This window comes from Heliangelus exortis, chromosome 25 (genome assembly GCF_036169615.1).
Source record: "Heliangelus exortis chromosome 25, bHelExo1.hap1, whole genome shotgun sequence".
Taxonomy (NCBI): Eukaryota; Metazoa; Chordata; class Aves; order Apodiformes; family Trochilidae; genus Heliangelus; species Heliangelus exortis.
In genome coordinates this window covers 2,786,403-2,801,715 of record NC_092446.1, presented here as the reverse complement: position 1 = coordinate 2,801,715, position 15,313 = coordinate 2,786,403, and the positions used below count along the sequence as shown (strand labels likewise).

General features: G+C 45.5%; 1 protein-coding gene and 1 long non-coding RNA gene across 4 annotated transcripts; both read left to right on the top strand.

Annotated features, from left to right (window-relative positions):
- Positions 1-155: 155 nt before the first annotated feature.
- On the top strand, positions 156-6,288 carry LOC139807417 (uncharacterized). Of its 2 annotated transcripts, none has more exons than XR_011730547.1 (3): positions 156-202; positions 2,221-2,342; positions 5,136-6,288. It is a non-coding gene; the product is annotated as an uncharacterized lncRNA (long non-coding RNA). The 2 variants fall into 2 exon arrangements; XR_011730546.1 differs by having other exon boundaries at positions 5,126-6,288.
- Positions 6,289-8,813: 2,525 nt separating this feature from the next.
- SRSF3 (serine and arginine rich splicing factor 3) lies at positions 8,814-15,102 on the top strand. Of its 2 annotated transcripts, none has more exons than XM_071768186.1 (6): positions 8,814-8,952; positions 9,757-9,964; positions 10,423-10,557; positions 12,900-12,938; positions 13,916-14,002; positions 14,271-15,102. In XM_071768186.1, exons 2-6 carry the CDS (start codon positions 9,759-9,761, stop codon positions 14,296-14,298), a joined length of 495 nt encoding a protein of 164 aa, XP_071624287.1. In that variant the 5' UTR covers positions 8,814-8,952; positions 9,757-9,758; the 3' UTR covers positions 14,299-15,102. The 2 variants fall into 2 exon arrangements, with proteins under 2 accessions (XP_071624287.1, XP_071624288.1); XM_071768187.1 differs by lacking the exon at positions 8,814-8,952 and adding an exon at positions 9,003-9,129.
- Positions 15,103-15,313: the final 211 nt, after the last annotated feature.

Genomic DNA, 15,313 nt, shown 5'->3' with positions numbered 1-15,313 from the left:
TTTGAGCTGTTCACAGGCAGTTTTCCCAGGTTTCATACCCAGGTCTGAAGTCACAGCCCAGGGAAGGGTTCAGCAAACTCATCTTTTGTGTAACCCATCCTCATCGGCTCTTCAGGAACATCTAAAAGCAGATGTGTCACTAAGGGTTTGATTGGCTTAGGAATCTTAAGAGAGCTCTGCAGAACAGCAGGAAGAAAGAAAGGTGATGCCAAAAGTGGATTTTGCTTCATTTTTATTTATATTTCTACAAACAAAAAAATGCAGTTCGGAGGGAGAAAGGAGGGGGAGGGTATTATTAACAAAATCAAGGAATTCTTGGGGTTCAGTTGTTCAGAAAGAGCTGCAGATGCTCTTGAAGTCTTATTAGCAACAGAGAAATGTCAGGGTTTAAAACTATAGTCCCTACAGGATGGAAATGCTGATATATTTGTAACACACATGACAGATACTTAATTTCTGAACAACTAATTTTGCTACTAAACTGAAACTTACTTTGCTAAAATGGAGCTGGTCCGTTTGATCTTAAAGGTAAATAGCAAAATCATGTGCTCCCACTTTCAGGAAACACAGATGGCCCCCTGGTTTTCTGCTGGGAAAACCTGATCTGCTGTGAGAGCTCTTGGAGAGGTTTTCACATGAACAAAGGTAGGAAATATTGAAACAAAAGGCTCAAACAGGGACCCTGGAAGCTGATTCTCACCCCTTCCACCAGCAGAACTAGGGCTTTAACTTTATGGCCAGGCAGAAGTTTGAAGGAAAAGCTGAGAGATGAGAGGCTTCAGCCATTCTGTGTGATGGAGAAGCAGGAAAAAAACCCAAACCTTTGGATCTAAGGTATAAGGGAAGTTGTGTGCAGGCAGGTGTGGAATCTGTGTAAGAAGGTAACTGCTTCTTCAGGACTCAAAACATTAGGCTGCAAGTGAGCTGTGAATGTCAGGATAAATGACCCAAACTTCCTGCACCTTGCAAGCTCCAAGAGTTACAAAGAGCTGCCACAGTCTAAGGTGTCAGTAACAGACAGGGAGAGGTTTCTGGCTTGTGACAAATGACCCCATCCCACACTCACAGTGCTCAGATTGCTGCTAGGGAGGGAACCCGGGTGCTTACAGGGGTCTCTTCAACATCTGGGAGTACTCAGTGGACCTGATGGACATGATTTTTCTTTTGTGGGTCACACCCGTGCTGGAGCTTTTCCTTGAAACATCACAGGGCTGAAGAGCTGGAGAGGCTGAGCAGGGTCCAGGCTAGCAGGAAGAGTTCTGTGGCTGGCTGCTGGGATTTCTCCTGCTGCCCAGCCCTTTGATTTGAAGGAGGTCAGGAAGGTTTTGTGGCTTCCAGTTGCCCTTCGGGGTCTTCACATTCCGTGGCTGCTTTAAGAGGGGGAAGCTCTGCTCTTTTCCTGGCACCTCCAGGCTCGGAGTCTCAGCTCTGCCGATGCTGTTGTAGAGATCAGAGGGATCTTGGCTCTTCTGTGAATCCCACACGGAATTAGAAAGAGAAATATCCCTGCTGCTGGCTGTGTGCACACTGCCCAGGGCGTTGTGGAGCCACATCAGGCGCTTCAGCCCTTGGAATTCCCTCCCCTTGTCGTGCATGAGCTGGTGCTCGGTCACTGCTCGTTTACTGCAAAGGGAAGAAAGGGTGAGTTAGGGGCTGAGCTCCTGTTTCCAACCCGGCAAATCTGCATCCATCAGCCTGCGAGGTTTCTTCGAGCTGATGAAAGAGCATTTGAGTGGAACCAGTAGTGCCTGAGACATGACAACAAATTGTTATTTTCTTCAGACACACCAAAAAAATGGAGCTAAACACTGATTAGGGAGGGCAGCCTCATTCGGGCATGTAAATATTTCTGGATTTCAGGCTGCTTCTCAGCTAACTGCAGCTATAACCCCCATCTACAAATTTGGATCTAAATGGGATCTAAATATGGAATTTTTGTATATGTCATTTCCATGACTTGTGCTGACCACCCTTACATGCCTGACTGCCCTGTCTTTAAAAGCACCCCCTGTACACATCACACATCTAAAAATGCAATTGCTTTCATTTTCTACTGCATAGAGTGTGATGTAAAGTCTATCAAATTTATAGAATTTCCCTTTCACCATGCCCTGGAGTAGATGACAGCAGTAGAGACAGCCCATTAAACCAAAGGCAAGCAGTCTGCTTGTCTCATAGGAAGTAAAAGGATGTAAAAGGATGATCCTGCTTACTTTTCAGGGTCTTGGCAGGCTGCAGAACAGACAAGAAGAATTGCCACCAGTGTAACCATCTGCAGAGACCTGGAGGGCAGGAACATTTTCTCTCTTTAAATCTTCTCCACGGGGCAAGCTGACAGTTTGGTGAGGAATCTTTTTCTTTCTTTCACCTGACAAAAAGAATTTCAGGCATTAAGCAGGGGTGAAAGTGGAACATTGTGCTGTGGGGTATCACCCCAGAACCTCCCAAACATCAGACATATGGATTTGTAACATACACCAGTAGAAAATAAATAGATGCCATAGTATATCCTAAATTTCTTTCTCTACTATTGCCTCTTAATCTACTGCTTCCCACTCCTGTGCATTTGCAAGCACAGGAGATAATTCTGTTTAGAACTGGCCAGAGACCTTCCTGATAAAAACTTAGAAGAAATTTAACAAAAAGCTCAGGATTACTGCCTCAGAAATCTGTCAGAAAACTGTTAGAGTTTAAGACTGAACTGTGGAGATCAGTTTATAAGGTGTCCACAGCTCAGGGATTGGATCTGTAATAACACAGCCTTTTCTGTGAGCACTACAAGTGGTGACAATTCTGTCACTGCACAAGGGTGATTATGGACTGATACTGAATTTTTTTCTGTAATGAATTGTTTTTCTGGCTTAGGGAAGTGAAAACTAGAAAAAATGTAATTGCACAGTGATTATTTTTAGCTAAGTTATAACTGAACTCAGTTTTACATCTGCTCCTGGCATTGCTACACCTCTACCCACCCATCCTTTCAGCCCCACCACTCCTTTATTGCCAGGTCTATCACTAAAATTTCTGCATTTTTTACATTCATGCCTGTACCCTGCTTTCAGGATTGGCTCCAGCCTGTCCCCTTAGCTATATCCTGGCAAATCCAGCATTAACTGTTACATCAAAACCCTACACAGACTACAAAACAAAAGTTGCAGCATTTACATTGCTGTGTAAGAGCAGCAAAGATATATTCCTGTAAAATGAGGCCACTCATTTCTTGAAGAGGTACTTCTGGGGCAAAAGCAATTAATAAAAAGCTCAACATCTCCTCATATGACTTTTTTCTTTATACAAATTTGACTATTAAATTGCCAATGACTGGGTAGAAAGGCAAACTGCACCATACATTTGGTTGTAAAAACTAAGTTTGTTCTCAGTAAGTCTTCTCCACTCATTAGTAATTTCCTTGGATGATAAATTCAAATGAAACCAGACATGAAAGAACAAATAGGTATTAGTTCCACTTAGATATTTCCTGTATTAAATACAGATAAATGTGATTTTTCATTCTATATTTTAGTTTATGCTTGTGAACTCCTGCTCATACATAATGGCTAAGCTATACTTTCCTATTTCAATCACCAATTAACTATGTATTCATTAAATACATCTTCTAGATACAAAAGTAACATTATCTACTTACTGATGACCTTGTGGAAATCCCAGGGATGTTCTGACCTGTGCAGATGTGTCTCCTTCCCAGTCTTGTTCCAGTGGCACTGAAGACAAGAGCTTTCTCCTTCTTTTATACCTGCCCAGAAAGCACAGAAACAATAGCAAGGGTCTGTACAGCACTCTGTGACTAAGACCTGTCCTCTCCTGCCACTGAAATCAGACAACTCCCTGTTTCCATTGATAATAAATCCAGGATTCTAAATTGTTCTCTTCAGCTGTGACTAAAGAAAAGATCACAATTTTGTGGAGAGCTCTTTACAGCTTTGCTGTCAGTCCTGTTTTGTGAAAACTTCCATTCCACACAGCATTCCTCTGGCCCAAGGTGACAGAGAAGGGACATTCAAACCTTACTCAGATCCCCCTCCTCATGTTCTCAGGGCAGGACCCACGTTTAGGACTCTAATATGTAGGAACAGAATATGTTTAGGACACTAATATTTAGGAACACAACATGTTTAGGACACAGTATGTAGGAAGAACCTAAAGCAGCAGTCTAATGAAGTCTGTAATGCCAGTAATCAGGAAAATGGGACAGTTACAGAAAATCTGAGGAGTTGGTAAATAAGATCACACTGGATTTTAATCTTCAGAACAAACTGCATTGAAATCCATTGATTCCAGAGTAAACATATTTGTTTTAAATCTTGGGAACTGGTGAGATACAGAGACTTACCAACTGACTAAACAATAAAAATGCAAGTAATAGCTCAGGCAAAAAGCCAAATTCTGATAATGCTTCAAAAGCCTAGGAGTGGATGCTGTGTGAGGCTTGCTGCTCACTCTGTCATCTCTAAGCAGGCAATTTCCATAGGATTTGGTTACTCAGGATGTGGCTGGACCTTTAGCCTGGAACACAGCCCTGTAAGGCCACCAGTTCCTATTTCTCAAAGTGAAAGAAAGTCAATGTGTTTGTTATGTCTGAGGAAAAACTTCCTCAAAAGATTGAAGAGAATTTGCTTAGTGTTAGCAGAAGCTTCTGATTCTTTTCCCATTATCCCAGCCCTACCTTTTCCTTAATCCCAGTCTCAGGGGAAAGCAGACAGTCCCAACAGAGTCACCCTTTCCTAGCAGCTCTCACACCTCATCTGTTCTCGAAGCTTCTCTGGCCATTCAATTGCTTTTGATTATATTCCTCATGGCAGTTTATTTTTATTGTGCTGTTTCACAGCAATCAAACAAATGTTCCTGATTTCATTACCTGAGTCCCAATTGTTAGGGAGAGTGTCACTCATTAAAGAGAACAAAGTGTATCACCGATTAAAGGTGACATTTGTTAAAGGCTGCTTACCCAGGGCTGTGCTTCACCTCTGGGTTTCCAGGGCAGCAGTGACACTGCGGTTACACTGAATTATCTGCCTGTGAAACCCAGGTTTCTTAGTTACATCTTCCAGGACTAATGAGCATTGGCCAAAACATCTGGGGCTAATTCCTCCTTGAACTTTTTGAGCCTCCATTAGGCAGTGGGTTTACACTGAATGCAGCTTCCAGCATCTCCAAGGGAAAAACTAACACTGCATTAATCTGAGTGACTCAGGAGGGGCAGAGCCACCACCCTGGCACAGGTAGATGAGCACTTGGAGCGTTCTCTAAGGGCTGAACCTCATTGCCATGGCTACACTTTTCCACTTTCTGCCCGAGGACTTAGAAAAAGTCCAAAAAAAAAAGGATTATGACTTATAACATCCCCTTGAGAGCTGGAGGTGAGGACAAACTGCAGCCAAGTTATGAGCAGCAGCATCTGCAGCAGGGAGGGGATGCTTCCAGGGATCCAGCTCCCCGGTTTGCAGGACTTCTAAAGGAAATATAAATTCTGTTGATTGTACAGCTCACACCCCAGCCGCACACACAGTCGTTTGCACTTCTAATTCTGATGGGAACGCTGCTGATTTCACAAGGAGCATTTGTACGGGCAGCACTACCAGGTGATATTTTTAGCTGGTGTAGATTAACCTCTGCAAGAGCCCTGAGCAGAGCTCAGAGCTGACTGAGAGCCCGTTTTGCCCCCAGCAAACCCAACTGATTGGACTTTGGGAACCTCGGGGCCTCGCTCCGAGCCCACTTGGAGCCCTCAGAGGTTTGAGCTTTGGCTTCAAAGCCTCCGCTCCCACCCTCCGGCTTTTCCTGGCCTTGGGGCTGACTTCGCATCCGAGGGTGCCTTTGCTCTGCAATCGCCTTTTTCAGCGGGAGCCTTTGAGCCTTTGGGCTGTGCAAATTACGGTTTCCCAGTGAGTGAATCTTTTGTTTTGCTTTCCAGTCCTCTCTCCAGGGAGCCAGGTGGGGGAGGAAGGGAATAGGGCTCGCTGCAGAGCATGAAAGAAAAAGGAAAGAGAAAGCCTGGAGGCCCAGTTGAGGGGGAAGGAGGAATGGGGGGAGGGAGCAGAAAGCAAAGCGAAATGTGCAAATAACCTGGTTAAGGCAAGGGGAATCCTCATGCCTGGGATCTGAAAACTTAGTTAGACAAAGACCTGCACCAAAGGGATCCTCTGTTTGTAGAGGGATGGGCAGGCAGAGAAGAATTTTTCTCCGTGTGCTGTTCCCAGTAACACAAGTGTGGGCTCCAGAAGACTTCGTGCTTCTCTGATGTAAAAACCTACTTTGTTTTTTCTGGATTGTTTTATTTTGCTTTTTCTTTTAACAGCTCTTAGCCTAACAGGCTAAAATTCACCCGAGCTGCTCAGTGTGGTGTGTGGCAAGCAAGACACCGCCCTGTTGAAAGGAAACTCTTCGACCACACTTGGATGGTAAATATAGATCCCCTGAGCTGGTGGTGAAGCTGCAGCTGATGAATGGCTGCTCTCCCTTCCTGGCCTCCCTGATGGAGACATCAGAGGAAATGACACCTCCCAGCAAACTCGGAGGCCACGGGGACTTTTGCACCAACACACCCGCATCACTCAGCACCAGCCCTGTGCCCCGGGGAGGAAAGAGCCAGGAGCAGCAACCTCTCAGTAACCACTGAAAGGAGGTGAAATTCAGCTCCTCAGCAGGCTTGGGGCTTCCCCTCAGTTTGGACACTGCCAGCTCTTCTGTGTCACCTTCTTATTGTAAGGGGGACAGTCCTGAGCAATCCAGAGAGGTGGCTGTGGGGACAGACTCCAGGGACAGCCTCTGGACTGCTTGGGCAGTTGGAAACCCTGTCCCCAAATCCACTGCTTACTGCATCAGCAGAGAGAGAACTCCCATCTTCCAGGGGATTAAAATCGGAGATGAGCAGCAGTGAGTCAGGCCCCACTGTTTTCATTTTCCATTTGCTGATTTCAAGGCAGATTTGCAGAAGTGTCTGAGGCTCAAAGCTCGGAACACAGTAGCAAGGGTGTGTTTTGTTCTGCAAAACCTGCCCTGGAGCCAAGCCTGGGGCTGACTCTTTCTTTCCCAAAGTAGTTTCCAGATGGAGCATTTTCTGTGTACAAAACAAAATCAGATGAAGCTGACTCAAAGCCTCGGCTCCCTTGTGCTGCTTCTGTAACCAACCAGTGGGCTCTCTGACCTTATCCCTGGTCCCACAGGGCTGCAGGATGCCTGGAGAAGTCTGCTGAGAGCCTCGACTGAGCCAAGAAAAAAAAATAATAATAAAAGGAGGGGTTTTCCTCCAGTGCTCTGGGGGCTGCCTCCCTGGGAGAGGAGGAGGATGCCGCCATCTGGTGCCCGCACCTCGGTGTGGCTGGGCCGGGGGAGGAGGAGGAAGGTGGGTGCTGACCCCAGCTGAGTCAGGGCGGGGGTTCAGGGGCACCCCGAAATCCTCAGGGGAGGCCTGAGGTTACCTGGCAGTCAGCTCTCTGGTCCTCAGACTAGAGGGCTTTATGTCTGTGGGACAAAAAAGGTGTTTTAGAGGTCCAAAAACCTGAAGTGCTTCAGTCTTGGATAAGCTGTATCACAGCACTGGATGCTTGGTGTCTTAGGTTAGGTCTGTGATGTATAATTTATTTATTATCTGTTGTTTCTCCCTTCTCTGGAGGTCTGAGGCACAGCAGAAACCTTTCACAGTGTAAACGTTTATATATAAAAGTGAGGAAATAAGGAACAAGGACTTGTGCTCTCTGAACAGAAGTCATGGAAAGATTAAGCTTATTCAAGCTGGTTCTAAAGATCAGGAAAGTGTAAGTCACCGTTTCTTAAAAAAAATAGTCTTCATCAAGATTAGCCAGTTGGCAGGATGTGAAAATGGGTTGAACCCACACAAACTTCACAAGCAATTAGCTCTGACGATGTGCAGCTTTCTGACTGAAGTTCAGGGCTGTCTCTCCAGACCAGTTCCTGTTGTGCTCCTGTAATGGCATTTCCTACAAAAAAAGATTTTTCTGTCGATAGAATCACTCCAGTAACTAAATATCTTTGCTAATGTCCAGTTGCACTTAAGGAGCAACTGAGAGACCTAATGCTGACAGAAGCATTTAGTAAATATTTTCTCTCTCCTGAAGTATCCCTTAATTGTGGCTCAAATTGTGGCTCCAAATCATAATGTGTTCATTATATTATATGAGATTTAAATATCAGAAACAATGGTGGCAAGTTATTGCAACTGGTGGCAACTGGAGCGAGTTATTCCTTGCTAAACACACGAGTTTAGTAAAAAAACATAAACACCACTAACAACGTCCTCTATCACTGAAATTCTTCAGTTTAATCCTCTCACTTTCTGCTGACTGCTGAAAAAAAACCCCATAGCACTTCCCTCTTTTGTGCCTCTGTAGGCGGAAACCAAGAGAGCAAATTTACCACAACACTAGGGGTGAGCAGCAATTTGCTCAAACCGTTTATTTAAAGGCCTTGGTGAATCGAAATTTTCACGCATGTCATGAAGGGATGATGCTGAAAAAAGAAGGCCCGAACGTGTGGCACCGGGTCCGAGAAACAGAAGGAAAGGAAACCTCCTTCTTTTCAGCCAGCAGGACAGCCTCCCTGGCTGCGGTGCCGTTTGTTGCTTTCAGGGACCCTGAGTCCCCCGCTCTATATTTAATTTCCAGTTAATTTCCAGAGCAGGGGGAGGTGGGGAAGGTCCCGTCCTACGGAGCCGCCCTCGCCGGAGGCGCTGAGGAGAAGCCCGCGCGCAGGCGGCGGGCCGAGGCGAGCTGTCAATCATCGGAACGGCGTCCTCTGATTGGCTGTCGGCTAGCGTCACGTGGGGGCGGGCCGCCCGGATATAAGGGCGGGCGGGGTAAAGCCCCGCCGCCATTTTGTCCAGTGAAGAAAAGCGGAGCGGGAGTCTCGCTGAGGGTCGAGTTCGGCAACGAGTTTAGCGCGGGCTCCCTTCGCGCGCCCTCCCTCTTAGCATCGGTGAGGATCTTCACCTCGGAGGGCGGGGGGGGAAGGTGGCACCCGCGGTCCGTTGAAGGGTGGATGGAAACCGCGGGGCCCGGTGGCGGCAAACAAAGAGCAGCCGCCATTTTGTAAAGCTGGGCCGCGGGCGGTGGCTGCCGCTCCGCTGAGGAGAGCCGGGCGGGGAGAAGGCGGGTAGGCCGCGGATTATCTTGAGAAGCCAATTCCTCTCCTTTTCTCTGTGGCCAGCGAGGCGAGACGGGGGGGGGGTATTTAACCCAGGGGTGGTGTAGAGCCTTCCCCCCCCCCTAGCTCCGGGGGAGCGCTGGTTCCTCTCGCAGCGCTGAGGAGACGCTTTGGAGGGATTCCTGGAGCGCTGTCGGCGTGGGCTCTGCGGGTGATGGCGCTGCTGCTTCTTCCTCCGGGTTGTTGAGCTTCCTTCCCCCGAATCCCGCTCCGGGAACAATGGAGCCTTCACCCGCCCAGCGCTCCCCCTGCAGGCCCGGCCCCCGCCCCGACCACGGGAAAGGGTCGCAGAGAAACATCTCCCTTTTAAAGTTGGGGAAGGGCCTTATAAGTAACTGAAATTGCCTCGAGTAGAGGATTTTAATCACGATTACTATATAGGAGCTGGCTTTTGGGTTTGGCTTTACACACTCCCGCCACCATCCTTTCCAGGCAGGTTAATGTCTGTGTCATGCCACAGCGTGGTGCTGTTTAAGCAAAAAGCAACCAATGGAATTAATTAACCTTGTAATTGAATGAACACTTAACTGTGTGGTAAATATACGTGAGCTTTTAAATTTTTTTTTCTTGTCCTAGCAATGCATCGTGACTCTTGTCCGCTGGACTGCAAGGTTTATGTGGGTAACCTTGGAAACAATGGCAACAAAACTGAATTAGAGCGAGCTTTTGGCTACTATGGACCACTGCGCAGTGTTTGGGTGGCAAGAAATCCTCCTGGTTTTGCCTTTGTGGAATTTGAAGATCCCCGAGATGCAGCTGATGCAGTCAGAGAACTAGATGGAAGGTAAAATGGTGCTGCTTCCATGTCCTATTACCTAGGGAAAATGAGAGAAATTGGGGTAGTGAGAAGGTTTAAATTGGGAAGCTTCAACTGGCAAAACCAAAGCCTTGACCCATTTGTTGTGCAGGAGTTTATAGAGTGGTGTAAGAGTAGTTTTTCTTAAGAGCACAGAAATAGCATTTGTATGGTTAAATTTGATTTGGGCTGCCTGGTCAGCCCTGACCTGCAACTTTTGGTGCTTAATGAGTTAAACCATTAACTAAGGAAACCCCTTGGTTCCTTCTCTGCCCTCTAACAGCACTTCAGAAGTGGCAGACTCTGCATTTTTAGTCTCTAAATAACGTTCATTTTGGGTCTCACTCAACGCATTTCACTTTCTCCCATCCTTACCTCTCCCGGGTTTCCTCCTGCAGGCAGAGGTGGTTCTGGAAGCACTAACTGATGTCCCTCTCTTTTCCCAGAACCCTCTGTGGGTGCCGGGTCAGGGTGGAGCTCTCCAATGGGGAGAAAAGGAGTCGGAACCGGGGCCCTCCTCCTTCCTGGGGCCGCCGGCCTCGAGACGACTACCGCAGGAGGAGTCCTCCCCCCCGCCGCAGGTACCCTGCCTCCAGCCACACTCCTAGAGCTCTTAGCATCCTAGAAGCAGGCTTTTTTTTTTTTCCTTCCTCCAAAAAAAAAAGCCATGTTGATGGATAACATCTATCTGACCACAATTTGGAGATGGCAAATGCTAAACAAAACAAAAACACGATGAAAAAAAAAAAACAACAAACCCAACCCCCCCAAAAAAAACTGAACAAAGAAAATTCCCTCCCCCCAAAAAAAACCAAAATAAAAACCCCAAGAAAAATAACCAACCCCCCCAAAAATCTTAAACCCCACAAAATCGAGGTGAACTTGTGTTGAATGTTGGCTTTTGTTCTTAGGTCACTGTGCAAGTTGGTAGTCAGTGCCCTCTATCCTGGACTTATCCTCCTTCCTCCTAAAATCTGCTCATCTTCTAGTCACACTTTCCCTTTCTTCCCCATACTTCAGCTTAGGCTGTTCCTTTCCTTTATTCCATAATGGCAAAACATGACATACAGCAGCTTAGCATTTCCATACAGATGTTTCTCCACTTTGTTTGCACAATTTAAAGACCTCCCGAGTAGGCAGCTGTTTAATAACAAAATAGCTGGAGTGACAGTTGCTCTGAACATCTAGAATCTTGACACTCGAGTGGTAGTTTGGAATTAAAGTGACAATCCTGTCGCTTGCAGTTTGCTCTAAAATGTAGCAGGATTTTTGGGAGCTGCCAGGTTCTTGAACCCAGACTTTGTCCAGGTGCTTTAAGTCTGCAGCGTGGTTTTTGCAGGACTGAATTTACCTGTTGCAGGTGAGTCAAGTCCTCCCAGGTCAGGGGTTTCGAGCTTGATTGAAAAAAAAAAAAAAAAAATAACACAGTAGGAGTATTTATTAGCTAATAGACGGTTGTACTGATGGCTTGTTTTTCATTTTTTTTATGCTTTTTTGGTCCATCTATTAATAAAAATGAACCCGTTACAGAGTCACCATCATGTCTCTTCTCACCACCCTCTGAGTCTGCATTAGCCACTCAACTAGCCCTTTCGGCGTCATGTGACCAGCGCGCCCCATGCAGCTTGGCTGGTGTCGTTTCACATGACCCAGGCATGGCCAGTCGTCAGGTTGCACCGCCCTTTGGTTCCCGAGCATGCTGTTTTCTCTCAGCCTTCTCTCCAACCTTAACCAAATCGGCAGCAGCCACCTCGACCGCCCACACATTCCCGGCCAATCAGCTCAGCTGTTTATTTACCAAATGTCTTCACAACAACTACAGCAGCAGCCTTCGGCTAACAAAAAAGCAGGAAAAATCCACAACACCCCCTCCGCCAACCAACTAAATACAACGCAACATCTGGCAAAACCTTTTCAGCAAATTCTTCTTGGCAGTCAGTCCGGCAGCCTCACCTCACCATTTCTAGCTTGTTGAAACCAAAAACTAGTAAGTTTTTCCTGCTTATACAGTTTACTGCTGGTTAAAATAAGGAGTAAGCGGCTTATAAGTAATTACTTTTCTCAATCAAAGGCTGGCTGTGCATAATTGAGTGGTAAACGTACATATGTTGCTTGAGAAAACTTTTAAGGGTGATATGGAAGCTCTTACACTGTGAATAATGTAAAAACCAGGATATTTGCATGTGAGATGCCAAACTAAATTTTTTAATAAAGCTCTAACAAACTTAGCTTTTTCCTTGCCAGAAAAAAAAAAAAAAAATATCCTATCACCTTTAAATGGTTTTACTAACAGTTTTCAAAACTTAAAACAATTACTTTTTGGGATGAACTGGGCCAAGCTAAGGTTATTTTTAATTTTTTTTATTTTTTTTTTTTTAAAGAAAATAGTCTAAACACACTCTATGGCATTAAAAATGACAGTCACAGATATGCAGTTCTAATGTAGCACTTAATGGCATTATCAATATTTACACTGAGCGCATTTTTCACTTTTTTTTTCCACTTTGGTATCTTATGTCTTGTCATGGACCTTTTTGGCTTGCATGGGTTCCAAAACATTTGGTCTGTGCTTTTTTTTTTTTTATTATTTTTTTTATTTTTTTTATTCTGTGGAACCACTTGTGGGACTTTGGTGTGGTGTTCTGGGCAGTGTATTTAGTTGAAATGGAAAGTGTTGCATTGGACAACTCTGCTATGAAACATTCTTAGTTAAAAAGTGAATTTCATGGTTGGAAACGTGCTGTTCACACTCAGCTTTGTTTTACTGCCTAATCTTTCCATACCTTTTACTGGATGATGGATGCCAGTTTTTCTTGGCACGTTCCCTGGGCCCAACAGTGAGTTTGACAAGTTGGGAAATGCCTCACTCCATTAATGCTGAATGGGTTGATCAAAAGCCTCACATTTTTTTTTCTGGTTCTAGATCACCACGAAGGAGAAGCTTCTCTCGGAGCCGCAGCAGGTACGTGGCAGCTGCTTGTCTGGGGGTCTTCAGGAGAAACACAGAACCCCAGAATTGTTTGGGTTGGGAGGGACCTTAAAGCTCATCCAGTCCCAACCCTCTGACATGGGCAGGGACACCTCCCACCAGCCCAGGCTGCTCCAAACCCCACTCAGCTTGGCCTCAAGACACCTCCACAACTTCTTTGGCCATATTCATTCTCACCACCCTCACAGGAAAGATTTTCCCCTAATATCTAACCTAAATCTCCCCTGTACAAGCTTTAAACCATTTCCCCTAAACACAAACAGTTGTGTTTTTTCTCTTAATCTGTCTGAATTAACAGACTCCAGGGTAGACATTGTAATTTGGTCAGTGGGGTTTGCTCCTGCCACATCTTTTGCTTGGAGTTGTATTTATACACAGCCATGTGAGATTCCAGGGATATCAGTTGAGGAATACCAAGAATGGAAGTAATGAGTATTTCTTCCTGCAGCTGTCTGAGATTCCTGCCAGTTTCTCACAGTTTCTGTGCTAATGTGCTGCTCTCCTCCAGCCTCTGGGAACCCTGAGCACAGCTGCTGCTGAGTGCAGTGAGTGTTGTGGTGCAGTGTGAGGGAGCAGTGACATGGCTGTGCTGTGTGTGAGGGGCTTGGAACTTTCCAGAATAAATATTATTGCCCCATTCTTGCAGCACAGGGTGCTGCCTTGCTGCAGGGAAGTTGCATTCATGGGAATGCACCCTGTTAGCTGAGGCACAGTCACTTGCTTGAACAGATTTAAACTGCTGCAGAGGAATTAAACACAATTTTAAGCTGTGTTGTGTGGCTCAAGCTGATTATTCTTACCTGAAGGAAAGGCTAATACTGTAATCTTCAACAGATTTGCCCTGGTTGAGTAACTAAAAACCTTCTTATCATCTTCAAGGGAAGCTCTTAGCCTTGTAACCTAATTAGTTCAGCTCTGGCACTGTAATCATCTTGCTTTATCTTTGACAGGTCCCTCTCCAGAGACAGAAGAAGAGAGAGGTCACTGTCACGGGAGAGGAATCACAAGCCTTCTCGTTCCTTCTCCAGGTCCCGCAGGTAGGATGGGGCTAAGAGTGGGTTTGCATTTTGAGTAAATCAATAAAAGTGGTTATTTCCTTGTCTTCATAATACTGAAACAGGTTGTGGTGGAGATTTTTCTCCAGAGTCTTAGGAGGTTCTTTAATTCCTTGCATTTAATACTTGGTTTCACTCAATGAGCAGTATTTTATAAATACTTAAATCATTTTCTGAGTTGGGCTGGGGGGGAGCTGTAGTGAAATCTGCTCCTGGCACCTGGAAACTTACCCTGTTTTTTCTTCTTTAGTCGTTCCAGGTCAAATGAGAGGAAATAAGACTGTGGGCAGGAGCTGTGTACAGGAAGTCATTAGATCTGAGGACAAGGAGGAGTATGTACAGAACATTTGTTTTGTTTTGAAACTTCATAAAGCTTGGTGCATTTTTAAAATGTTTTAGCTGTTGAACTTGCTTTGTTCCTTGTATCTTGTAACAGGTGGCAACTGTAAAGATGTGAATCTGTATATGGTTCTGAGCAGATCATATGATTTGTAATATTGATCACTTTACAATGTACCATCATACATTGTTGTTGTTTGTTGTTGTGTTGAGTGAGGAGCAGTTTGTCTTGCATAGATAAAAGGATTTTTCTGGTCTTGACACACTTGGGTGTGTGTTGCTGGGGCAGGAGGGGTGCAGTGGAGCTGTGTTCACTGCAGAGTGGCCCCAGCAGAGTTGGTCTGTGTGGAACAGGATGTGGGTGCTTGGCAGAGCAGTTCTAGAAACTGTTAATGATGTGTGAGCTACAGTTTCACCCAGAGCTCCAGTTCTGATTTCCATTCCCTGGAACTGAGCTACTTTATATTCTGTGAAATAGAAAACTTTTAGCTGTTGAAGTCAGTTAATTTTGTATTTCATGTGACTAGAGTACTTAAATAGGTGCTTGTTTGATTGACCATCTATTCCAGAACCTCTGAACAGACCAAATACACAGCAAAACTGACAACTGGAGTGGATGTGTTGAGTGTGTAATGGTACATTGTAAAAGTTCTGAATTAAACATTTCTTTACTGTACAAGAATTTTCATGTCACTTGTAAAATGTCTTTTGTGAGATCCTTGGGATTAAAGTTTTGGTTACAACCTGTTGTTCAGCATTTAACTTGAGTACCTGCTGCACACACTGGTGTTGCAGAACCTGCCTGTGGGGGTTGTGCTACAGCTTGGTTCAGGTTGTACACTGCAGTGTGAGGAATGGGGACTCTGATCTCACTGTGACACTTGTCAGCTCTCCAGAAGCTGCTGAAACTCAGAGGCTGCTGTTTGTGACTCTGTGCCCTCCCACACCCCCTGG